We start from the raw sequence: 27,281 nt of genomic DNA on the forward strand, positions 1-27,281 counted from the left end.
GCCGTCAGTAAAATAATATTAAGCTTTAAATATTTATAGCTATTGTCGACTGCCATTAGGAGACTAATGCGGTCCAGGTCGTATTTGTGAAAGGTTATCTCGTTGTTTATGATCAGTAACATTCACCTTTTGCTGTTTCTTGTAAATCGCTTTGGATTAAAGCGTCTGCTAAATGACTAAATGTAAATGTAAAGGATTTGTTATTTCAAATTGATGACGTCAGTCGCTACTATAGGCAGCAAAAACATTTAAGCTAGGTAAAAATGGAAAGTAGTAGCCTGTTTTGTGGACTGGTATTTTATTCCTCTGACTTAATAGCATGGACTGTTTAAACAAACGCCCTAGGGCGCACTGCCGATTTATTGATCAGTGTAAGACTTTCAGTCAGGAGGCTTTGGTAAAGCATAATCGCTGCATTGTGAAACACCGCTGTGTGCGTACAAAGACTAATACATCCATATGTTTACCTCAAGTGATAAACACCTCCATTCCAACAGCAGAATGATGATATCAGGGACGACTGAATCAGATATAACCAGGAAAGAATAACCAGAGCTGTCACAGAGAGATCCTTTTACTGCTGTTAGGCCAACACCACTGTTGTGTGTGTGTGTGTGTGTTGTCCTACAGCCTCCATGTTGTCAGTAGTTAACAGGCTGGACAGCAGATTCACTTGCACGTCTGCCGTCCCCACAGCCCGCTTACTCCTGAAGGCCCATTAAGCAATGCACAACTGTGCACATTAATAATGCAGCCACTATATGCTAATATGGGCCTACTGTATGAATATACATAGTCCCTCCATTTGAAGATCCCAGCATGCCCTGGTGCACGGGAAGGGATTCACGAATATTAGAGAGTGTTGTGAAAGATGAATACCCTCTAAGATTGAAGAGAAACCAGTTAATATATGGAATATGTTTAGATGAAAATGTTGTCTTTTGTTCTGATGACATTGGTTTGTGTCAGAGTGCTTTCACTTCAACATTGAGTTCTTTTTTTCTGTTGCTATAAAATATTGTATTATTATTCTATTCTCCATTCTTTGGATCACAGTTGTGGATGAGGTCAGAAGGTTCCAAATCCTGTAGATTTTGGAAGGTTAAAGAGCTGAATCCTTATCGAAAACCAATAAGCAACTGGCAACATTATAGATATAGACCAAATTGTACTCTTTTGAAGTGGATTACATGGGAATTGCTTACAATTCTTTTTGAATCAGGGACTCTCATCGATCTCTACTTATGCTCTCGTCCAAAGTAGGCTCGGGTCTGAGTGGTAAAACAGGGAGCCATCGACGGAGGTTACAGGAGCTGTACAGAATTCCTCCGCACACTCCTGGAATGAGCTAATTGCAGCATGAAGAGCAGTGGTGTCATGGCCTAGATATGACTGTGCTTGTGCGGCGTGCTCATCAACACCTTCCACCCCCTCCTCCCCTCCTCCCACCCCCCCCTTGTTCCCTCCTCAACCCTAGAAAGCCGTCCCCAGGTGATGCTGTACCCCATCTGGTCTGTTTACGGCAATTAACATGAAAGAAGGGAGGGGCTGTGGAGGAAGGGGGTGGGACCCAGTGAGCTACTCTACACCACTCCCCACGCACGCTACACATACCCTGCTGCACCACACACAACACGCACACAAACACACACAACCTGGCATCGGCATCTATGCGTGCATTCAAATGTCTTTGAATGTGCCTACGTATACTTTACGCACACACACATACACACACGCACACACACACACACACACCCACACACACACGGTATGTAGAGAAAGGCACACGTTTACACAGGTGCACACAAACGTGCACAAGCACACTGGCACCAAACACACACACGCTTAGGGTCACCCACAGGGGGAGGATAAGTGTTTGAAACACACATAATTTTTTTGACTTGTCTTCTTGTTTTACTGATTGACTAAACACAAGCTATAAATCCCTAGCTTGGAGATGTGGGCTCAAGAATGTGCCCTTATCTATTGTTTTTGTATCTGTTCTGAACCCCTCCTTCTTGTTTCTGACACACACTGTCCTATATTCATGTACACAGACGATGCTACAACTGCAGCATGCACAGCAGACTGGTGATAATTGAGCTAGCTAGTCGTGGGTCCCAGCTCGTGCAACAGACTAACAGTCTGCTGTTGTCTCTTCTGTTCTGGTAGTTGTTGTTTACAGACGGAACATTGAAACGCTGCTGAATTTTGCATGTGCAGTAAGCGTGGTGATTGGGTCATTGTGCTCACAACGCACCCCCCCCCCCCCCCACACACACACACACACACACAAACACACACAAACACATTCCCCATCCCCCCCATACACACATCCCCGGTTTTCCATGCCACAGAAGCGTGGCCCACAGGCGTGCTGGCAGATGCAGACAGGAGCCGACAGCTCCTCCTAAAGATGGTGACACATGGTGCACGGCGGCGGTGTTCATACCCTCAAACAACAGCTCCATTGAGAGGCTGGTGAAGCACTTGTTTTGTTTGTCTGTGATGGTGTTGTGGTTTTTCTGCCGCTGTATCTAGAGGAGTTGAGCTCACGCTAGACATGTTTCCTCCAGCTCACTTGCACATTATTGATGTAAATACATTTGGAGACCCCCCGCCCTCCCCCATGGCAGGACTGTACAGTCATGGGTGAGGGTGTGGTTAGCGATCAGATACTAAGCTTAAATCAATAGGCAATATTGTTGTGGCTGACACGCATGCATGCAAATTGCACGCAGACACACAGCTCCCTTATCCAACACCCCACTGGTTGCTCAGTGTAAAGTACAGTAGTTAAGTGATTCTCCGACACTGTAAACGGTGAGTTTAAATATCAGCGTTGCATTCCATTTCATTTGTGTTTCCCACCCCGGCAAGAACATAGCCTGGCTCGTGTTTTGAATAATTCATTAGTTACAGTATGCTGCCAGTCATTGACTGGAACATGAGATGATTATTCAGGACCAGGGGCCTGCTCTCCCATGGGTGGGAAGGCAATGATGAGGTTTCATTCCAGTTATTGTATACTTCAAGGTGCCCTCAAGGTGTCCGTAGCCAATCTATAGACTAGAGAAAGCAGGATGAGATTCCATCATTGACGTGCAGCCGTCTTGTCATAAGCCACAAGCGTCCTACGAAGCTATGCGCGTCCTTCAATGTAGTGCTGACTCAATGCGTCTGTGTAAGTATGTTTCTGTGTGTGTTTCTGTGCGTGTTTCTGTGCGTGTTTCTGTGTGTATGTGTGTGAAGGACACGTACAAGGCCCGAGATCAAACCAGTGCAGTCAGAAGTGTTTTGGCCGGAGGGAAGGTCTGTTTAAACATATGGCTTTGTGCTTGCAAGCAGGAGTCATTTGAGCCACTTAAACAAGTCCTGGTTGAAAAGGACACGGTGGCCATCTGCACCTCCTGAATACAGAGGAAAGTGTGTCGATTATGAAAAGCTAAACTGCAGCCACTCCCAGCATCAGGGTAACGTGATTGATTTCTCTCTGTGTTTCTCTGTGTTCACTGACACATTGGCCCTGATACAACACATACTCCACCGCTGCAGGGCAGCCTGTTCTCTCCCTGACCCCCTCTCCTCTTCATTCGCCCTTTCTCTTTGTCTTTATTGGTGTCTCTCTATCTCTCTTTCCTCATCGTCTCTCTCTAATTTGGTGTGTAGCTCTCTGTCTCTCTCTCTCACACACACACACACATGCACCCATGTCCACAAACACACACCTACACACAAACACACAAACACACACACACACGACACCCACAGCCTGTGCTGTGACAGACTGAGAGGGACTTCCATATACCACTTCCTTTTGCTCTGTTTACCTAAGGGCTGAGGCTCTTCTCAATCACTTTATTCATACAATCAAAGCACCCTGAGGGAGAGCTCCTCTTGAGCATCATGGACATTTTTTTGTTTGTTGCTGCACCGCTCGTTAAGGGACTGACTGAGGGCTTGTCAAGCATAAACAAAGACATGTTCAGACTGTACCGTAGAGTCTTATAAAGTTCAGTCGAACACTCCAAATACTGCATCATCAGTAGTTTAAACACAGAGTCGAGACATCTTCCAGCTCATTTGGGAATGGAGCAGGGATCTGTTCCTGTATGTTCATCAATAGCAATCATCGCTTTGGATGTTTGGAAAATCTCCTTCTGAGATAATGAGGGTAGAAATCCATCGCCTGGCACATCACAAGAGAGGGGAGGAGGAGAGGACTTAAGACGAGGGGACCCAAGGAGAGAGGAGAGGAGAGAGAAAGAAAGAAAGAAAGAAAAGGAGGAGGAGAGTGGCTGGAAGAGAGGAAATTATGCGTGTTTTGCGGGGCATCGGTGATGACGTGACTCCCTCAGGGGAATCCCTCACATCATCACACACACCCCGCCGTGCCCGCTGCGCCGGGCAGCCCTCGCCGTGACCTTGCAGGCGCAGCGGCGGGTAAATGAGGGACTTGCACTGAATATTCAGTGATCTCACGGCGAGTTGTCTACAGAGTAGACGGCGCCGGATTAGGGCATGCGCTTAGACTGTGACCTTGTGCATTCGTCCCACTGCGCAGGACACAATCAGTCCTGATGGTCAGATGAGTCAAACGCGGGAAGGATTGTTGTTTTGATGACAATTCTTGTATTTCTCATCCTCCAGTTTCATTGAGGATTATTTTGTCTGCCACCTCGCCATGTTCAGATGGGTTTCAAACATGGTTTTATGGCATGAGACGAGATCACTCTTTCCTATCTCAGTCTCTCTGTGTTGGCCCACATGATGAGGTTTATCCTGTAAGGTCTCAATCAACATGATTTCATCATGAAACAGGCCATTATGTTCTCATCTCATCTTTTTCCAACAGGAACATGCAGTAGCTATATAAGTTGCTTCATTGTAAATCTCATTCAGAGCCGTCATGGAGGGCCAGTGCCCTGATTTCCCAGATTGTTGCCACTGCCTGTCCAGTTGTGGGCTTAATCTTGTAATGCAGTCCTTCAGAGGTGATGAACTCTTACAGGATGCTGATTTGATTAGAATTCGAGGGCTTGCCCAGTTCTGCCAGCTCAAGCATCATCAGAACAACCTCCCTGTTGGGAGGTGATTTGTGTATGTTTTTCACAACACCAGTATAGACATAATGTAAAGTTATGAAAAAAATCTACAGGGTCAAATAGGCAAAAATGACTTCCTGAACTTGAAGTATAGAACTGATGATTAGGTAGGATTGGTGACTAGAACTGTCTGTCATGACTGGAGCCTATAGGAACTTTTCCCATTCATGCTGTAATCATGTGAGACCTCCCATTTCTCACTCTGTATCTTCTTCCAATCCTAGTTGAAGTGTATCATGATCTCCAGCTGATAAGCTTGGAACCCAGCGTCTTTGTAGCAAATTGAGTTAGGGTAATCGCTTGGAATCGGGGTTCAACTAAGACAATGAGTGAGATGGAAGGGGATTTCCTTAACAACAATGGCCTGTAAAACTTAACCAATCCCATCCAATCCTCTTTTGTCACTCCTCTTGATCCTGTAGCTTATTTCAGTAAGCTGTACGGAGCTCTCCGCAAATCACCACTCACCCCAGTGTCCACAATGATGTCCAGTCCAGACGAGGAGAGTATTTCCATTACTCTAAGGTGATTACGACAGTATCATTTTACAGGTGGTCGGAGAGGGCTGAAGGAGAAGTAGCCATGGTCAGCATCCTCATCCGAGGCTGCGTGTTATTGGACGATTCTCCTGACTGAACAGTGCCAAGCAATAAACTACTGTTCTGTACGCTCCCAGTCTTTTCCTGTTCAAGTCTCATCTCATTTCATCAAACCTTAAAAGATTAAAAGAAAGACTGCAAAAAACAAGCATGATTTGCTGCCCTCACACAGTCTCGTAAGTCAGGAAAAGAAAAATTGGTCTTAAGATGAGATAAAGATGGTCATGGCTATGTGAAAGATGAACCTTTCTGGTTTACGCCATCTGCACCCATGCTCTGGGCCCTAGCAGATCCCTACAGATAAGGCCTGGCTTTGGCCTCAATCTTCCTTTCAACCCTTCTTCCAGAGACGCTGGTCATCATAAGCCAAGCCTCTTCTTGTTCACTTCATTTCAATCTGTCCAAGTATTGTATTCATTGAATCTAATGATGCTGGCCTCTTCTGTGGGTTAGGGCGAGAGCAACTGTATGGATGAGACCTGCAAATCAATGCATGAGTGGTTTTCTCAGAAGAAGGTCTTGAGTCTGTGATGTCCAGAAGTCCAGCTCTGAGGACTGTTTCTGGTGTCTGTGTGTGTTCTCCCGTAAGTCAGCTTAACAGGTCCTTAACATAGCATTTTGAAGGTCTGATTGGAATCCAAGAAGTCAGAACAGATCTGCTTTTTCCCTCAGTCTCTCTACTGCCAACACAGATTTGGTAATGTCCCCAAACACCAACACAGGTTGAACTGGTGACTGTCTTAGGCAAGCACATGCCTGTGCTGTAATACCATACATCTTTAGTGTCTTGCTTGTCTAGGAACTGATTTCACAAGGAGATGGATTACTGATGAGATTGTTAGAAGGAAGGGCTTCTGTTCTTTAAGGAGGAACAATCCATGTTCTATATATAGACACAATGATCTGTGTCCTATTTTATGCTTTGACTTTCATTTAATCACAATATATTTTATGCTGGTGAAGTAATTAGTAATTTAATGTCTCAAACAAAGCATCTTGATGAACATACAGTTTAGAGTACTTCAATTGGTCCAATAAAGTAACTAAGTATCTAACAAAGTACAATAATAGCAGGCTCATATTTTTACATGTTGGCAGCATTTTTCTCCTCTCCTATCCGATGGCAAACGCTGTCATGACAACAAGCAAAAGAAAAAATAGAACACCTCCCGCCATCCCAAGAGCGGTGCAGTTATTCTAGTCCTGGAGTTAGCAGGGCTGGTCATGCTTCTACATGGTCAACCCACACATGCCATTCCTTGTCTGTTCATCTCGCTGGGTCTGTCCAAGTCTGAGTTGGTGCTGACGTGGAACGATCTGAGACAGAATAATGTTCAAGCTCCTGTTTTCAAACCCCCATCATTCTGCTACCATTAGATTCCCTTTCCTTTGTCTGTTTCAGAACCCCCCCCCCCCCCCCTTACCCGAACATACCCATCCCAACCCCCCACCCCTCTTCTGCTCTGTCCCCTCCTAGTGACATTGCGGCTGCACTCCCTCCCCTGTTTTCCACTCCTGTTCCTAAAACCCTTCTCAGCACACCTGGGATAGTTTCCTGCTATTTCCATGTCTGCTGATACTTGAGAGTCCATTGTTATGACTGCAGCCCAACCGGTGTAATGATAATAATGTCTACATTGCTAACAATTCTTACTGAAGGGTGGTAATGATGATCATTACTAGGTGTTAATAATGATATGGGTTGCAACAGTCTCACTCCCGCTTTCAGGAACAGGTTTTATCTGCTGTCACTGTTTCCGGGTGACAGAACTGTCAGAACATTGTGTCCTTTGTTTATGTGTGAGAGAAGTCCCCCCCCCCCCCAATGTGGAGGAAGGCCCACACAATGCCAGACAATGACCTGGGTCAATCTCTAATGTTCTAGTTAAGCCATCTCTCCCTAACAACAAGTCATCTGCAGACATACTCACACGGTGACGGTTTTCATGAGCTCAAGTCTGCCATGCTACCCCCCTGACCCTCTCTTTCAATTCAGTTACAGCACTGCATTGTGGGAAAGAGGTCTCCCGGGGGGCAGTTTGTAATCTTATCTAAAGCGCAGGTAGAGGCCACCGCACAGGATTCTGGGACAGCGATTTCGAGTTCGGTGGCTTGGGGTTGATCCCATCTGTGTTGTCATCCTCAGATCCTTCCTCCCGAGAGGAGTGGATTCATAATAACCTCACTTCACGGTTGAGGCATGGACACACATACACACACACACACACACGCGGATGCACACACACATGCAAACAAACCCACACAAAAAACACACATGTACACATACACAAAACATTCACAAACACACGCACATGCACACACACAGATCTCATAAGAGCTATGTTTTGTGAATTACTTGCAGTTTTCACAAAAAGTGGTAGACATTACTGCTGTATCAACATACAGCTTTGAACAGATTTATAAAAACCCAGTGGTCCAACAAATGCCGAACACATGCTGCATGATGTTGACATCACGCTGATCATGGCATCAGTTTGTAGCTTGTAAGCCGCTAAAAAACCTTGTTCCTCTTCCTCTTCCCCCTAAACAACCCTCTGCCCGGGACAGATCAGAAAACTCTGAGCTTGTTTTTCTGCTGAGCTCTCTAAATCCATCTTCCCTCTTCTATCTCTTTCTCTCTCATTCTGTCTTTTTCTCTCTGTGTAACTCCCTCTCCTTCCCACCCTTTCCATGTCCTGGGGTGTATTCTCCATGTTTCACAGCCAAATCCAATCATGTTAGCCTCTCCACTCCAGTCCGGCTTGACTAATGCCTTTTCATCTAAAGGGCAGATTTCACTAAAGAGTCATCGTGCCATCTCCTGTCTCCGGTGGCAGGGAGTGGAGTCCCTATCTTTTTACAAACACACACACACACACACACACACATACACACACACACATACATTCTCCTCAGTGAGGAGCTTGCTTAGATGAGTCCAGGCCCTCTGGTGGATTGACAAGGTCAGAGGTCATCGCTGGTCCTGTCCTCTGCTCAGAAATGAGCCACCTGCAGCATTTATTTCTATTTCCCCCTCTCTCTGTGTCCCTCTCTACCTCTCTTTCTTCTCTACCTCTCCACCCGGCTCCTCTCTCTCTCTCTCTCTCTCTCTCTCTCTCTCTCTCTCTCTCTCTCTCTCTCTCTCTCTCTCTCTCTCTCTCTCTCTCTCTCTCTCTCTCTCTCTCTCTCTCTCTCTCTCTCACCTTAATTGTTTTCTATACTCCCTCTGGCAATCAGTATTCCAGTGCAGATAAATCAACGATGGGCAACCTTGATGTCGTGGCGGGAGGCAATTAACGGTGTGTACTCCTGCGCTTTCACCTTGGAGGCCATTTTACCAGACGCTTATTTCAGCTCCTTACCACATGCCAAACTAATAAATATTTCGATAATCAACGGTGTTTATGTCATTTAATTATATTTTTACCGTCTGCAGTCTGCACGTCGGATACATGTAGATAAATAATGGTACAAGGGCAAAGTGGTGATATGTTTATCTGTAATCTACAGTCGTGACATTTATTTGTTCACTGTGCATCTGACAGACTGAGCCCTGCAAGCCTGGTTAACATTGTAAGGACAACTACACTGCCCCCCCACCCCCCCCCCACCCCCCCACACACACCAACACCCCCCCCCCCCCAACCCATCCCCCACCATCCCAAGTGCTGTCAGCCTAGCCTCTCTGGGATACTTTGTGCCTAGATAGTGAGCAAAAAACAAAGGATAAACTCTCAACATCTGGGATGGTGGGGGGAGGGGAAGAGGCCGGGAGAGTTCAGGTGGTGTGGTATGAGTGTTGGTGTGTGTGGGGAGGGGATTCTAAGGGAACAGCTTCCTTATTGTACACTGAGACACTGGCTTTCACAGAAAGCCCAGAGAGCTCAGACAGCCAGCCAGACACCCAGACAGCCAGTCTGCCAGTCCAAAAGTCAGACAGCCAGACAGCCATACAGCCTGCCAGCTAGGCAGTCAGTCAGCCAGCCAACCAACCAGTCTGCCAACCAGTCAGCCATACAGTCAGCCAGCTGGGGTAGGGAGTGATAGAGCAGGTCCATTGTGTCTGACTGATCCAGGCTGCTGCTGTACTGAAGGGAACCAGAAGAGCGGGGCGCTAACCAGTCCTACGGCCCAGCATGGGAGAGGGGCAGCAAGCAGCACAAACAACCAGCAGCATGGATCATGGGTCTCTGTCAAGCGACAGGCCTCTGCTGTGAAGTAAGCTTATTCTAGCACATTCTAGCATATTTTAGAATATTCTAGCACATTCTAGCATATAGAAAATGCTAGAATACTGAATTGTGCTAAGTGACCTCCACGCATATATTGGGCAGCTGCTTTCTTATCATGGCATGGCACATTACATAGAGCTTTTTTTCCTTATTTAGTGACTTCAAAAGCACAATGTAAGGGATGATTGTGTCTTTTGCAATGTGTGTGCTCATTTTTCTGTGCGTAGGAGCATTTGTGTGTGTGTGTGTGTGTGTGTAGATGTGACAGGATGTGTTTGGCTGGGAGTTTGTAATTAATCCCCTTTGAAATCACTTGAGATAAATGTCCTCTTATCTCATCCTGTGTGCTCTTGCATATTCAGACACATATTGGCTTCCTGTTTCCTGCTCCAATGGAGCAGTTGCTGGTTCCTACTCCACTGCATGGTGTGTGTGTGTGTGTGTAACGTCTGTATTGGTGAGATTGTTCTAAGCCATATAAATAGTGCCCTGCAGTTCCCGGTGTACCTGTGTGGAGCAGCTGGCTAGCCCCAGGCAAGGCGAGGACAGCCTGCCTCAGATGAAAAGCCTGTCCCCTGCCTGCCTGGTGCAGCCAGCTGGGCACCATGTCAAACGCTGAGCCGACTTGGCCTCTCCCAGTCCTCTCACTCAGTGACACTCTTCCTACGGAGGAATGCGCCCACTGCCCTGGCCGCCGATAGAGCGGGTCAAAGCAACATGCTTACGTGTCTAAGGGGCTCCCTGTGCGTGGGAGGCTCTGTGTGATTCTCCTCAGCAGGGGGTTTTGGGTGCTCTGGGAACGTGTTCAGATGTGGCAGGGGGTTTCCGGCACCCGAGGATGTGTCTGACAAGCAGCCGACTAATAAGATCCTGTTTATTTTTTCTGCTCCCATCTCAGCCATAACAAGCATCAGCAGCACTCTTTTCATGTGTCATACGTGCACGCACAGCCACCCCCCCCTCATACGCACTTGTGCACGCTCAAACACACACACACACACACACACACACACAGAGTGGTAAATAATGAATGCTGTGCTGTGTGAGGTTGAGGCCTTGCAGCCTCTTACAGCGGGGGTAACAAGTTCTCCATCACGCTCCCATTTCACCGTGCGCGGTTGCCACGGTTCCCCGCAGATGTTCCCACCCAGCCGTTCCTCCCCCCCTCCGGCATTGCGAGGAGGCTGCCGCTATTGTGCTGCTGAACAGCCTCTCTCCAGGCTATGATTTATACATGCAGACAATATGGTTCCTCTTTGTTGATACTGTGCAGTGTGTCTCCTTTTCCTTACGTCTAACAGAGCGCACTCAACCAAGCTCTGTTCCTCTCTCACTTTACTCTCTTCACACACACACACACACACACACACACACACACACACACACACACACACACACACACACACACACACTCAAGCCCAGTATCCATTAATTTTTATAGCAGCACCTGATGTCAGGGAGTTGTTGCAGATCTTGGTTGACATTCAATGATAAGCTTATGGGTAAACTGCACTTGTACTGTGCATCGCCAATCATCATGAGAAATGCCAGAACAAAGTTCATCCACTTCGTCATAAAATTGTACGGTGTGAAAGTTCACTGTGATGTGAGTAGGAGTTTTTGCCAATTACTGGCCCCAACGCTTCCGTCTGCTAAACCAATGTGTAATCGCTAGGCCACGTCAGCCTGTAAGCAATGTGTCTTTATCAGTGCTCTATTTTCCGTGAAATATATTAGGCTGTAAACAGGCACTGAAAGCCCGCAACCAAAACCTTCAAGAACTCAAAAGTTGGGGGTTGCTTAATTTCCCTTCTCAGAAAACTCTCTTTGATGTCCTAACCCCCACAACAACAACAAAAGACAGCAGAATATGGGTTAGGCCCTGTCTCCTCTCAGGTCTGTGTGATGGCAAACACTGAATAGACCTTCAGAAAACCCTGTCTGCCGGCGCTATCCCAGGCAGACCAGCATGCAGAGAGCTCCTTTTAGGATGTGCTTAGGCACAGCGTTGTTAATGAGCCGTGTAATGGCCTTGCCTAAAAGACAGAAGCCCCCTTTACTGACGGGCCTTCATGAAACATGCATGAGCAGTTTGAAACGCTGGTGGATCATGTCTCTTTCATGTCAACCAGACAAGCAGAGATGGCCTTCCATGCACTATCCTCCGAGAAAATGTAGTCTTAAAAAAAAGATATATTGACACCTTTTGCTCAATGTATTTTTTTGCCACAGCAGGGTACATTGTGAACCGGGCAAATTGTGGTTAGAACGTTCGAACGCCTGTGGGGCGTTTGGTTTAACCACACCATTCAATGTCATTCAATGTTTTCAATCATTTTCTTAATCAGGGTCTGGGCCCAGAGAGCTGTTTCCCCCCCACGCTGCCATCACAGCAACAGCAGCGGGGGAACTCGGAGTGACCTCCAGACAAAGGGAATGTGCCGTCCTGTAATTCACACACTGGCTGTCCTTTTGATCATGGCTACCGCGGATCAAAGACCGGAGCCACTCAGCGTAGGGTCGACAACACCCCACATCACCTGACCTGGAAACACATCACTCACACAGGAGGGAGGAAAACAGAGAGCGGGGGGGGGGGCAGACGGCGATAGAGAGAGACAGGTAGGGAAAGGAATAGATAAAGAGAGACAAGCGGACAGACAGGCTGACAGACAGACATGTTTCTCCATTAGTCGAAGCACTTTCCCTTTAGTCGGTCAGTCTGGGGTTTTTTTCTGACGGTTTTCCCAGGGGTCTGTGCAGCTGTTCAGTGCCACTGGGCGTCTCGTGGCAGGCTCCCCTTACCGACCCAGGGGGGGGCCGTGTGCCCGCTAATAACATCGTTTGGCAGGTTCAGGCTTGTGATCCTCCACATGTTCTATTTCTACCACACGTTCTAGATTTCCTTGTGTTCTTGTTCTAGGACGTGTTCCAGCTCTATTCCATATTCTCCTTCAATTACATGTTCCAGCTCTTATTGGCTGTGGTGTAAGGCTGAAGGAAGACATGGAGAAATGGGTTTTGATATTCTATCTTTTGGGGGCGACAATTGGCAAGAGAGGATTTCTCCTTCTCGCAGAACTCAGAGTTATGAACTAACAACCTGTCACATCAGCTGTCACAGCCCCGAACACAGACACACAGATGTCCAGTGACATTCACTTACCTCTATCTCACCGCCCAACCCCATGTCTGAGAGCCCAATATGACACAGGTCACCATGGCAGCAATGTTCTGAGATTTTGACCACAAAAACACATCAAAACTCAGAGGTCGAAAATAACAAAAAGAAACCACAAGCTGTGACACTTATCATTGCTCATCTTCGTTCTTGTGGTTCTACTCTCAAGATCGGAGGCTTCCCTTCGCTCTGGAATGGAAATGTTGGCTGTGCGTGAGGACACCCAGTGGTTAATGGTGATTTCCTGACCTTTTTTTATGGTCCATGGATTACACGCGTGTGTTTAACATGTGAATACAGATTGACTGCCTGCTGGTGGGCTTGTCTCCTCCGCCGGCCCGTCCAAAGCCACTGGCGGGTTGCTCGCCACACACTGGTTTCCATTTTCCTACTAAATGCCAACGCCAATCCTCGACTTGGCACCATGGGAGATGGGAAGGGAGGGCCAGCGGGAACTGCGAGGGCGATGATGAGGGTGGTGTGTGCGTGGGGGTGGTGCGTGTGTATGTGTGTGTTGGGGGGGGGGGGGCAGGGGGTGGGGGCGAGTTGTTGGATCTGAAAGAGCAATCCCATTATTGGTGCTGAAATTATTTCACACAGATCTCATTTTTTTTTGCTGGCAGGCTACAGCACAGATAAGCCTCTGGAAAAAAACGGTCTCTCTCTCTCTCTTCCTCTCTCTGCCATCCCCTCCCTTCTTTCTCTCCCTTCCTTCCTCCCTCTCTCTTTTTCTCTCTCCCTCCTAATCTCGCTCTGCCTCACTTGCTCCCTTTCTCTCTCTTCCTCTTTCTCTCCTTCCCCCGGCCTTTTCCTCTACCTCCTGTGGCAGCTATCAGGAAAGCCTCCACTCTGACAGCTATTAAATAGACCAGATCATCTTATCTGTGAAAACCGTGTGTTCAGACGTGGGCATGACAGCACATCTCCAAAGCCAAAACATCGCTAACTCCCCTCAAAGTGTGACCTTCTTCCTTCCGTTGATTTGCTGCTCTCTGAGGTGACAGAATGAGGATTAAAACGAATAAATAGTAGTTGATTATAAAAGTGAATCGAATGTCCCGGAAAGGAGCTACTTCGAACAATGCTAGAGTGGAAGTATGTCATACTGAAGCTACAGTGGTTCATCAAATGTGATGAAAAACTGACTGACACATATGAATGAGAATATGATTTTGTACATGAAGCCAACAAGTACAGTGTATGGTTATGATGTTTTTAAATGTGTTAACGGACGAACAGGAGTTTTCTCGTCAGTCTCGCCCTGTGTGGAAGGTTTGTATGCTGTGTGTGCAGTTAAGAGAAAGGGCAAATTGGGAGGATAATGTTCTGAGGTGGTTGAGAGGCTGGTTGAGGCCAGTCAGTACCAGTGGTCTTGGTGGTGAGTGGGGGAGATGCGTTTGCTAATAGATCTCCTAGAGGAGCCCTGAGGCTGTGGATCATAAGACTGGGGCAGGGGGCCAATTATGGGCCAAGGCGAGAAAGACCCTCTTTTCTTCCCCTCTTCCTCTCTCCCTCTCCCTCTGCCTTTGTCCTTCTCCTCCCTGCCTGGATGGCCTTCCCTCGCTCCCTGTCTTCCTTCCTCCTGTCTCTCCTCCCTCCCTCCTAACCCCAATCCTTTGTTTCTCTCTCTCTCTCCCTCTCTCTCTCTGTCCATTTCTCTGTATCTCGCCCTCTGTCTCTCTTACCCCCCCCCCCCTCCACTTACTGCCCCCATCCCCTCTCTCTCTCAACGGCAGCTTCTGTGACTAAACCCAAATGCCACCCATCCCCCAGCTCCCCTGCCCTTCATCTCCTCTTGGTTCTCTCTCTCTCTCTCTCTCTCTCTCTCTCTCTCTCTCTCTCTCTCTCTCTCTCTCTCTCTCTCTCTCTCTCTCTCTCTCTCTCTCTCTCTCTCTCTCTCTCTCTCTGTCTTACTCTCTCTCTCTAACTGGTTCCTTATTAGTACGAATGGTGGCACCCCTGGGGTTGGTCCTGGGAGGGGGAGACGGAGGGGGGGGAGCCATGTGTCACACCCCTCACTCCTTCACGACGGCCCTCACTGCCTCTTGGCTTCACTCGGTGGGTGACGGAGGATGCATGCCAATTTGAACAGCCACACGGCACCACGCGCACACGCAGATATTCAGACCCACTCACACACACGTCCACCCGCACCCGTCGATAACCATGTCGCCCACTGACACGTTCGTGAGTTACGGGGAGCGCCTGCAGTGAGATGCTGAGGCTGTGAATGGGAGTGCTGTGTGCTGCCCCCTAGGGACTCTACTGCTGCGCTGCGGCTGTAAACACGAGGGCCTCTTCGCGGCACAATCAGTGCTAACGCCTCAACCAGCAGACATGCTAACAGCTCCCTCCACAGCCTGGCTGGCCTCTCTGTCCCTCCCCCCTGACTGAGAAAATCTATTCGCCAACCGTTTTATTTTCCTTCTCCTCCGCCATTGACCTCTCAATTTTCAGTTGCTGACACATATACAGATACAGATAGGCTGAGGGGCACACACACTTCCTGGTGTGTGTGTGTGTGTGTTCAGAGAGTAATAATAGCAGCCGGCGGGAGATGCGCGCTCTGTGACCGCCTGCAAGTGGCCGCTCCGCTGTCTCCGGTGTCCGGGGCAGTTTTCCCGAGAGCTCCATTGATTCGCATCGATCGGGCTTCTCCGGCTGCAGACGTGGGCTAATTCAGCTTGCTGGTTCATCCACTGACATTTTCATCGCCGTAACCTGGCTTAATTGAGGTGAGCCATAAAGCATGCTGCTTTAAACCGCTCATGTAGCCCGTTCCTGGATATGCTAAATCACCCACAGGATCAGGGCCTCTACTCTGGGCCGACGGAAAGCTGTGCCATCAGGCCCGGGAGGAAATGACACTGTCGATTTTCAGGAAATCATATGGCTGGTACAAAAACTGGGGCTGTTTGTTCATGAGGAATTTCCCATGGTGAACCTCAGGCTATCGGCGACACAGTTGATTTACCCCATTGGCTCCGTCTTTACTGCATGTAGCACACAGACACAGGGAGAGGAAGCTCCTCGGAGTAGTGATGACCAATCTGTCCTGAATTTCCTGTTCTCTCTCTATAAACATGAGAGTGTTTACAGCTTACACAAACATGCACATGCACACACAGGTTGACTCATTCAGGATGCATCCCTCAGCCTTATATTTCTCACGTCTTCTCGCTCTCTCTTGCTTGTCATCTCTGTCTTTCTTTTGCCCCTTTTAAACCCCCTAGGCTCTTTTTCTTATTCCGGTAGTTGATCTTGTTTTCGCCGCTGGCTGATTGGGCACAATGTAAGATAAGGACACCAGATAAGGACACCAGAGACCAGAAAGAGAGCGAGAGAGAGATGAAGAGAAGGAGGTAGACCATGGTGTGGTTCACCAGGAGATGATTCCACTGACTGTGACCCACTTCTGTGATTCCGATTCTTCAGAGTGGCTATAAGATCTTCCCATCAGAAACAGGGGCAGGCCAGGGGTGGCTAGCTAGCCGCTAGCACAGCAAGCAGCCGAAGCCATCACTACTGACAGTTCTGCTTGGCTACGCTGTGTGCTGGTTCTTAATGTCTCTGTCTTTCTCTCTCTCTCTCTCTCTCTCTCTCTCTCTCTCTCTCTCTCTCTCTCTCTCTCTCTCTCTCTCTCTCTCTCTCTCTCTCTCTCTCTCTCTCTCTCTCTCTCTCTCTCTCTCTCACTCACTTATATACAGAATGAAAAAAATATGTTCCTCCTTGGAACAAATTCAAATAAGAGCCTGGAACAAGAAAGATTGTAATTGGTGTAGAATTGAATGGGATTCCATCTGTATGTTCTGGGTAGCACTGAGACACAAGAGGCTTGGATACACACTAATAGACCCGTCTACACACAAGAACACTGCCATTTTCACAGTGCCTTTCATTTCCACGTTCCTGGGAGCATCGATCTCCACTCAATGTTTTTCCCGAGCATGAGATATGCTCCTACAGGATGTTTACCTTAACCTTAATGGCTCTGTCATAAATCCCGAGGAAGTGCAATCAGAAACATCGAGTGGGTGTGATTTTGTGACAAATCTGTTTGTCACAAAGTTGTTACTCAAGATGCACTTAGGTTGGGTTTGGCACTTCTTAGATGCACTTTTATATTTGGACTAATATTGTGCGCTGTGTTGTTTAATCATTTCTTTCAGTGGTTTTAGGCAGGGGTAAACAAACATGATTCATTTGGATTTTGTTTTGTTGCATTCCTCTCCAACTTTCAATCAAAGTCAGCCGCCCGAGTGACAGCACTCAACCTAGATGGGAACGCCACTGATAGTCATGATTGAAACTGACAGATGGGGAAATGGCTACCCTACCATTTGAGTTTGCTTTGTCCTAAAGAAGTATCCCCTGTTTTGGACTTTTCCTGACCTCTCTCTCTTTTCCCCTCTGTTTCCTCCAGGCCCGTGGGGCCGGTGCATGGGCAGCGAGTGTGGTCCAGGGGGCAGGCAGAGTCGGGCGGTGTGGTGCGCCCACTCCGAGGGCTGGACCACCCTGCACACCAACTGTGATGAGGCGCTGCGCCCGGACAACCAGCAGAGCTGCTTCCACGTGTGCGACTGGCACAAGGAACTGTACGACTGGCAGCTGGGCGCCTGGAACCAGTGCGTCCCCGTGTCCATGCGCAGCCCGGGCGTCCAGCGGCCGGCCGTGTGCACGCGCGGGGACGAGGGCATCCAGACCCGCGAGGTGGGCTGCGTCCAGAAAGCGGACGGCGTGCCTGCCGAGGACGCCATCTGCGAGTATTTTGAGCCCAAGCCCCGCCTGGAGCAGGCCTGCCTGATCCCCTGCCCGCGGGACTGCGTGGTGTCCCAGTTCACCCCGTGGAACGCCTGCTCCAAGACCTGCGGCACCGGCCTCCAGAACCGCATCCGCTTCGTCCTGGCTCCGCCCCTGTTCGGGGGCTCGGCCTGCCCCAACCTGACCGAGTTCCAGACGTGCCAGCCAGGGGCCTGCCAGGGCGAGGAGAGCCTCTACAGCCTCAGGGTGGGTTCCTGGGGGCTGTGCTCGGTGCCGCTGCAGCGCCAGGCCCGCCAGGCGCCGGAGAAAGGCAAGAAGAGGCAGAAGAAGGCCAAAAACAAGGAGCGGGTGAGAGAGAAGGTGAGGGAGAGGATGAGAGACAGAGGCAGGGTGAAGGACCCGGAGACCAGGGAGCTGATCAAGAAGAAGAGGATCCGGAATCGTCAGAACCGTCAGGGGGGGAAGTTCTGGGACCTGCAGGTGGGCTACCAGACCAGGGAGGTCACCTGTGTGCACAAGAGTGGAGACACTGAAGCCCTGAGGTGAGTTTGCCTCACGCCCCTTCTGTACCCCAAGAATATCATCCATACTCATCCGCTCCTCCCTGGTGTCTCTAATCTCATTTTCAATGTTATACCGGCTCCCCATGGAGACTGAAGTGTTGGAGAGATGTCTGTTCAAGTATATCATTTATCATGTGCCGTGTGTCCGTGCATGCCTGTGTGTATGCATGTGTGTGTGTGTCTGTGTGCACGTACGTGTGTGCGTGAGATAGAGTCAGAGATAGATAGACTTAAAGCCGAGGTCCCTAGACCCTGTTCTCTGAATCTGTGAATCTGTTTTCACATTTCACACTTCCCAGAATCCCTCAGCACACGATATTGTGTCACGGGCTGAGACTGAGCCGCAGCTCAAAGACATTTCCAGAGCCTGAAGTGTTTAGCTCACTAACAGAGCCTGACACACACCATGAACTCATTGCCCCACAATGCACTGCTAATGTGCTATGTTGAGTAACCAAGATGAGTGGATTCTGCCAAAGCTACAAGACTGTGTTTTCTTCCACTGGGTTGTTTAAGAGAATTCAATTAAGACCGACTCTGTCTCATTGGAAGATAGTGTGGTGGCGTCAAGTTTTATTTGATTTCAGACACGCTGTAATGTTTTCAAGGTGCAATGTCACCGCAAATACTGGATGCTAGCTTGTTAAGGGCAAGCTGTTTCTGCTGGATGGTCAGCTGTAGATAGTGCTGGACATAGTCTTAAAAATATTTTTCTTGAAAAAGAATGAGAGCAAAATACAGTACTTAACTCGTCTGTCTTGTAGTCATTCTTGGTACATAATCTAGTTGGAAAAATCTCATGTAGGAAAATACTAAAAAGGAGTCTAATTATTACTGCTGTCAACTGGTATGCCCCAAAGCATTACCCAAACTTATGGCTGTGAGCTCCCAACATCACTGTCTATCCTGGCACTCTCCTTAAAGGATTGGCAAAACTCTGCATTTGGAAAAGTGTCAGCAGTAACACATATGTCTTGAGGCATATTAATATTAAGCCCATGACTTGTTTACTCTTAGTATTGAAATATTTATGTCTCTCCTGCAACCTCCAAAAAACTTTTCAAAAACTAGAGCATAGTTTCTCTCTGAGGTGAACTAGAAGCTCCGTCAATGTTGCCTGCAGTGTTTTTCTTTCTTGAACATTTTTATATGCTGCATACATTTAGACAAATTTGGTTCAAGTTCAAACTGGGTTGGCAGGGGGAGTGTTTTCCAATTTTTTTCTCCATCATTTGATTTACAATATGTAATTCTTGAAATACGACTTTACGACATCGCGATGTGAATGTCAAGGTCGTTTGTCCAGTGAACTTTAGTATGTCTGTGCAAATGGCCTACACGACTGTAGATGTCCCTAATTTATCTCTGATTATGTCATATTTAACTGGCGTCACACTGTTATCACAGAGAAATACTGCATAACCATCATTCACCAGCTCTTAATTCAGTCTGAAGCACCAATGCTCTTCTGCAATATACTGAGTAAGACCACTTAGCAACTGAACAAAATACAATTTTAACAGAGCAATGTGTGTGTGGATACGATTTCTTGAGACTTAAACTGATGACCTGAAAGGGAGTCAGCCAGTGCTGCTTTCATTTTCATAATTACTCAGCTCTGTCACAAGGGCTAATTAGACATTCGCCCACATCTCCGTGGGAAACTTCAACAATAACAGAGACCCCGGGAACGAAAATGATGTCCATTTCAATTAAGACCTGTCCTGCCTCGTGTCTCTATTTGACACCATCAGCAGCGCAGGCCACGCTCTCCCTGTGAGCGAGGAGGAGTCGGCGGCCCCCTGCGCAGCCAGGGTGTGCGTGGTGGTTGTTGATGCATGTTTTATTAAGGAGTGTCTAAAAGACATGTTGTTAGCAGGGATATAAAAAAAGCATGTTCTGTACATCGTGTCCTCATTCTGTCTCAGCGGAGGCCTGGCTCTTTCAACATATATACTGTAGACCACCCCACTCTGCATGCTCTTCACCATACAGACATGCCTTTCATCGCAAATATGGGGGGAAATCCCCATTCAAGCATAAATCATTCAAACTACAGTCTAACACCTATCGTCATGGTCCTCTCACCAATATACAGTAAATACCCAATACTGGATAGTCATGATGTGATTCTGTAGAGTTCTGTAGCGATGCAGAGGCATCTGATTTGGGCTACACAGAGACCGCCCAGTCTGTATCTCCCAAAGAGGCTTATCTGATACGGATGACGGCATCAGTGCTCAGCCAGGAGCTGGGAGCCTCTGTGTTTACTGTTTGAGGGCAGAATATGGGAGAATACATTCCTGACACACTTATTCAGTGGTGGTCCTGTGAATACAGTGCAAGTGTTTGAATGACTTGATAACATATTCAATTCTGACATTTAATGTCAAAAGCATTGTCAAGATAAACAACAATCGATGCTCTCGGCTGGGGTTTTACAAGAGCAGATTCGGAGCTGTAACATAAATGTTTTCGTTGTTGGGAATAGGCTTATCTTTTCTCATATGCCACATAAAAGGATCCTAAAAGATTGGTCTCTTGTTTAATTAGAACGTACGATTGAAAGTCTTTGAGTATCTTAATTGAAAACGTCGAAACTAAGTGAAAAGCAGCTGGATCTAGGAAAAAAAAATCCTGGTGGGAAAATAGGTCATAGTGTAATCGGTGTTAAGATTTGTATCTGTCTGAAAAGCTGCATAAATCCATAATCGTTTGTTTATACTGTCTCAGATCTAGGTTGCAGCCAGAGTCACTGTGATTCCAGCGCTCTCTGCCTTAGGGGGTCCTTTTAACTAATCTGGATAACAAAGGCTAAAGGCAGACTGAGAACCACTGGGACAGCAAGTGGTCGGTGTCTGAGACAAGTTCAGAGGCTCTCTCGGAGAGCAGCCAAACATTAAAGAACACATTCAGAGACATTATAGATTAACCTTTAGACCCATTCATAAGATTCACAAGATCACAATACAGATCCCGAGAACCAGATATAGAGATCTGTTCTGCTCCAGTTGGTTAGGAGAGCTCCCCCTGTCATCTCCTTTGCCTCTCATCTCCTCTCCTCTCTCCCCCTCTCCGTCCAGCCTGTGCTCGCAAGACACGCTGCCGGTCACCTACCAGGCCTGCGTCATGACCAAGGACTGCGAGGTCGGCGAGTGGGCCGACTGGTCCGCCTGCTCCAAGGACTGCTACGACCTGAACGGGCCCAAGGGCGAGCGTGCGCGCAACCGACGTGTGCGCCAGTTCCCCGTGGGAGGAGGGGCGGAGTGCCCGGACGTGGAGGAGAAGGAGCCCTGCACCCCCCAGGGGGACGGGGTCCCGCCGTGCGTTGTGTGAGTACTGCCCACAGACGGGGCGTCCGTATGCAGTCTCAAGACCCTCGGACAGTTGTCGTCGTTAATGATAGTAGCTGATACATCTGAATGGTCGTTTCCTTTCGCAGGGTGCTTTACACCTTTCCTAAAGGTTATCGTTGGTAAGCCGGTTGTTTTTGCTAAATGGCTTTGCTAACTTGTTTGATGACTTTGGCTACATTGCAAGAGACACTTGACCAGACAGGGTTGCTTGCCTGACCAGCACTAAACACACATGTACCTAAAGTGCTCTCTGGCTGCTAAGTGATTAAAGCCTGGCACCATGCTGACAGTGTAACCCACTCACACACACAATTACACCCACACAATTATACACACACATACATTCACACACACTATAACAGCTGTGTTAACAGTATGGGAAGGAAAATAACAACCCCATTACCGGGTGTGTCTGTTGGGTTCTTACACACACTATCCTGAGTGTGTGTACAGTCCAGACCAAAGAGGGAAACATGGGGGAAGAGGTGGCGAGGAGATGATCCGGTGTTTTGGCTCCGGGCCAGCCAGCCAGTCAGGACAGAGGGGGTGATGAATGGCCTGTGTCTGAGAGGGAGTCAATAGGGGTGCTGTCTAATCTGACCCCCTCCTGCTCCCCCCCCCCCCCCCCCCTCCTCTGCTAATGACGGGGCCTGTGATGCATCATCACTTCCCCCCCTGCCTCCACTGTGATGGCATGCCTGTCCCTCTCGTTGTGAAAGACTGAAGTCGACTGTACCAACTAAAGAGAAAAGGGCTGTGACAAAAATAATGTTGTGGACTGAAGCAACTGTTTGGCCTGTTTCTCTGCACTGTTTCTGTGCTTCACTTCCCGTCTCTGGGCACAGTTTCTGTGCTTCGCTTCCTGTTTCTCGGCACTGTTTCTGTGCTTCACTCCCTGCCTTTCGTGCTCTCTTGATGAGCCTCGTTTTCCTTTTGCACTCAACTGCTGAGACTCATGCAGGATTTCTGACCAAGAGCATCATTATCGATGCCTCAGTGATGTTGTGCCAGGCAGGCCCCCAGAGAGCCGAATGCATCACTGACGGCCGGAATGCCATCTGCAACGGCCTTTTTTACTTTTCTCTGTGATTCTCACCGAGAGAGAGATAGACAGTGACTGACACAGTATAGTCATTTTAGTTAAGACAGAAAAACGTTAATATCTCTTTTCTCCCCTGTCTCAGTGAAGGTCCTGTTCTTTCCCTATCAGGGCACCTGGGATTCACTTGATGAATTATGTCACTTTCGATTGAATTGACATTTTTGCATACCTTAAATTTGTAATCAGTATACGCTGAAACTCTTGCAAGGTATTGTGACCTTTTGGTCCACTTTGGCATTATCAATTCTTCCCTGATTAAATTAGACTGAGCTGTTTGTGGAATAAACCATTTTTGTAAGACTACTTATTTTAACTACAATTTACTCGAATTGCACAGGTGTCGATTGATTAATTACCTTTGTATTGAGTCTCTAAACACATGGGACACTGAGGCGCCAACCCCCAGGATCGAGCTGGATGAGAAACAGCTAAACCTCCAGAGGCTCTGCCGTAGCAGCTGGAAACCAAATAACCACCTTACAGTACCGGTATACACGGTCTCAATGATCAGAGGGTTAGCGGCTGAGCAGGGTTTGGATGTACAGACTTAATCACAAGAGTACATAAATACCTTTTTTATATGATTGCAGCTGGACTCAGCTGTATGCACTTACATAGAGTTTTTGAGTCAATGTGAAACATTGGTTGTAATGAAAAGACAGATTTCATGATCCTTAGATTAATGGTTGGTAATATAGACTACAGTACATTAAGCAAAATCACAGTGAAGTTTTCTGAATAGGACCAGCCTTGGTCTATGTGATTGAAGTGGAACCATGTGTTCCATTTACAGCTGGACTTTAATTGGCAATATCAGCCATTGTTGCACTGGTAGGAAGATAAATCAACTCAGGCAGCAAGCACCGGTCGCCTCGGTTTTAAAGAGAGCATGAAAAGAAGTGTGACCCCTGTGGCCATAACCCAGTCTATATTATTGAAGAATATCTCTTTTTAGAAGGTGTCCCCATCTGGGAGACTCAAAGCCCTATGATGCATTGGTGTCCCGTGGGCCTCGTTGCGGTGCAGCGCTGTGGTGATAGAGAGAGAGAGAGAGAACCACCGTGCTCATGAATATGGAGCTCTTTCATTGCTGACCTCAAATTAATTCCATTATTGCCGTGGCGACAGAGGCAAGGGCCCTGCATATTCTAACCGTGGGGTGAAAACATAGTCAATGCATGAGCACTGAAGCAGAGGCAGTTAGCCTCGTGACTAGCTCCTCTAGAGAACAGCCTATAATCTTTGTGTAGCTGGAACAGGTGATTGTATCTATTGGGGATCATTTAGGTCATCGTGTTCTCAGAGGGAAAACCAGGGCTATGGAAAATCCTGAGGCAAACAGTAGACAAAATGATAAGGTCTGGTTGACATCATCAAGCTTTTTCTAAGGACAACAAATGCTTCCTCCAATGCTGTTTGACTTAGCAGTACAGTCATCTCATTCAGTACTCTCCTTGCGGTGAGCCGTACAATAAAGAATACAAATAATACTTTAAGCAGGCTTTTCTCTGCGATTTTTTTATTTTCAGGAAATTAGGCAAGATAATGCAACGTTTTGTACTTCTTCTACTAAGCAAGCAATCCTCTTGGGGTGGGTAACTAAATTAAAATGATGAACATTTGTTTGTTTTTTTTGCACAGGGAAATTATACTACATCTCAGCCAGTCCTAGCGTGGGAAAGTGTAATGATTTGCTCTATGGATGGCTCTCTACAAAACCCGTCACATCAATTGCATGTAGTACAAATGCATGACCTGATTCCACATAATGAAATGGGGCTTAATAACCAGTCGCCTTCTTAGAATGCACAGCTTTGGCTTTGTAATCTGTCTGTGTAGAAGACCCTGTTTCACGGGCTCGCCTGGACAGTTTACAGTTCACCCCCTCCACCCTTTCTTAAAGGCGGTCTCTTGCCTCTCCTCCTCTGCAGGTACAACTGGAAGACCACGGAATGGAGCGAGTGCCGGGTGGACATGTTGCTAAGCCAACAGGACCGTCGCCGTGGCAACCAGACGGGGCTCTGCGGGGGCGGGGTCCAGAACCGCGAGGTGTACTGCGTCCAGGCCCCTTCCGACATGCCGTCCAACCTCAGCGCCCTCAAGAGCAAAGAAGGTAGCTTTCCCGGCAGGCATCAGCTCCATCCAAACACCCACAACTCCGTTGGCCTGGCTACATGCTCTTATTATACTCCCATCATTAGCCTGTTATCGCCAAGACAACGCAGCTAAATTACCTCGTCAGCACGATTGGTTTTCCTAGCCGACGCTCCCAACCCCAGACAATGATTTATAAAGCATGTTCGTGCACACTCCACTGAACCGGGAAAGACACACATCTGACGCTGCATATGTTTTGTCACACCTGTCAGGCCGGCTCCGTGCCACGCCTGCAGAGCAGAGTTAGTGGAGGGTGGAAGTTGGCCAGCGTGTGCGGAGGGATCCCGGCTGCCGCCTCCACTCCCCACTCCTGCACCCCCTCCCCCGGCCCAACCTGCTCCCCCTCCCCAGATCCCCATCTCCAGCCCTGTGCACACTCCACGTATTGGCAGCCATGTTTGAAAGGGAAGAGGGAATTAGAGGGTTTTAAACTGCGCTTTGCATCTGGAGACGGCATGCAGGACTATGCTAAGGCATGTGAGCAAGAGAGAGAGAGAGAGAGAGAGAGAGAGAGAGAGAGATAGAGAGAGACAGAGAGAGAGAGAGTGATGGACTTAGGGAGGGAGGGATGGAGGGATGAAGGGATGGAGGGAAGGAGAGCAGGAGGGATGGAGTGATGGAGGGAGGAGAGAGTATGAGCGCTGGGTGAAGTGGTGGTCCTTTGCTGTGTGTGTAGAAGCGACTTGGCCTGGTGCTGTGCCCATGCTTATCCTGGGCTGGAACACGCATACACACACATGCACACACACAAACACACACACATGCACACAGACACACTCTCTCTGTCCATCTGGTCCGGGGGCTGGACTGGCCACTGCTCACAGAAATTATTCAAATGGATGCAGCTGCTGCGAGCCAGCCGAACAAGTGATGCAGTTAGAAGTTTGACATACAGAGAGAGAGGGAGAGAGAGAGAGAGAGAGAGAGAGAGAGAGAGAGAGAGAGAGAGAGAGAGAGAGAGATGTAGGCTACAATTTAATTGAATCTAATAAAATAGTTCTACCTCATTAAGGCTCCCACATACTGTGAAAAAGATCTCTCCTTGTTTGCTACTGCATTCACCGATTCATTCCACATACTCTTAATGTCTCTCCTCAGCTTAAAACAATCTGCACAACACACCTTCAATTCAATAAAGCAGGTAATATGCAAGCCCAAATACCCCACCTGTTATATATAGACCTTGGGCTCAGACAACAACCTCTGGGAGGAAAACCTAAGCATAAAGAAATATGGGCTCTAACATATTTTAAGATGATGTCATCTCGTCATTTGCTTTCAAGGATGGTATGTAAGTCCCGATGTAACTGAGCCAGGCTATGTTCGTAACAAATCATTTCTGCAAACTCCCAAAGGCCTCTGGACCATCGCCCCCAGTCAGATTACTGCCGTGTGTGTCCCCATCTTTTATGGGCCCACACACTTCCTCTCTGATCTACATAGGGAAATGGAGGCTGTATTTGGACCAAAAACTCTGCTTCAATCATTCAGGGATTACTGCTGGCTTTTGGGAAGCACGCTATGAATGCCAACAGGCCGCTATGAAGGGTGCATTGTGCTTCTGAAAGACATCTTTCCACCCTGGTTCTCCGTGCCGGTACAATGTCTCATTCAGCGTCTTGTATTTGGCAAAACAAGACTTGGGTTTATTTTTCTCTCAGCAGGGGGCAGACACGGCGGAAAGGGGGGAAAAGCAGCTGTCTCAATATCTGTTCATTACCAGTCACTGGAGGGGAGGACAAAGGGATGGTTGGAGAGAGAGAGAGATAAAGAGAGAGCGAAGGAGGGTGAGAGCGAGAACGCTGATACTACTGTATTGGCTGGGATGCTTACTCGCTTTCCAGCCGGGTCTGTTTCGATTGTTTAATCAATGTGGTCGGGGTGGTGAGTGTGGGGGGGGTATACTACACCCTGGTTAGTATCATGGTGTGCCTCTCAGCAGCCAGAGGCAGTGGAGTTATTGATGATGCCTGCCGGTGAGGGGGGTGTGTGTGTGGGGGGGGGGGGTGGGGGAGAGTGAGCAGCAGGGGGTCGGCTCAGGCTGCAAGGGGCCCTGAAGTTGGGCCCTGGAATCCCTGCGTGGAGGGGAGGGGAAGCCCGGCCCATCTGGCAGGAGAGGTAGAGACGGGCCACCTGTGCAAGGTCAGCTTGCAAGGAGATGTTCATTAATCATCCTTTATTACGGCCAGGAGAGATGCTCTGCTGCCGACACAGAGAGACGGAAG

The 27,281-nt window shown here is 48.1% G+C and overlaps 1 protein-coding gene across 1 annotated transcript in view; it reads left to right on the forward strand.

Annotated features, from left to right (window-relative positions):
* The window catches only part of thsd7aa (thrombospondin, type I, domain containing 7Aa), a 74,820-nt gene that overhangs the window by 20,329 nt on the left and 27,210 nt on the right, over nt 1–27,281 (forward strand). Inside the window, exons 3-5 of the mRNA XM_062446059.1 lie at nt 17,541–18,420; nt 21,525–21,773; nt 24,831–25,012. Of these exons, the coding sequence (XP_062302043.1) occupies nt 17,541–18,420; nt 21,525–21,773; nt 24,831–25,012 (1,311 nt within the window). The remainder of the gene's footprint in view (nt 1–17,540; nt 18,421–21,524; nt 21,774–24,830; nt 25,013–27,281) is intronic.

This window comes from Osmerus eperlanus, chromosome 20, assembly GCF_963692335.1.
Source record: "Osmerus eperlanus chromosome 20, fOsmEpe2.1, whole genome shotgun sequence".
NCBI classification, from domain to species: domain Eukaryota; kingdom Metazoa; phylum Chordata; class Actinopteri; order Osmeriformes; family Osmeridae; genus Osmerus; species Osmerus eperlanus.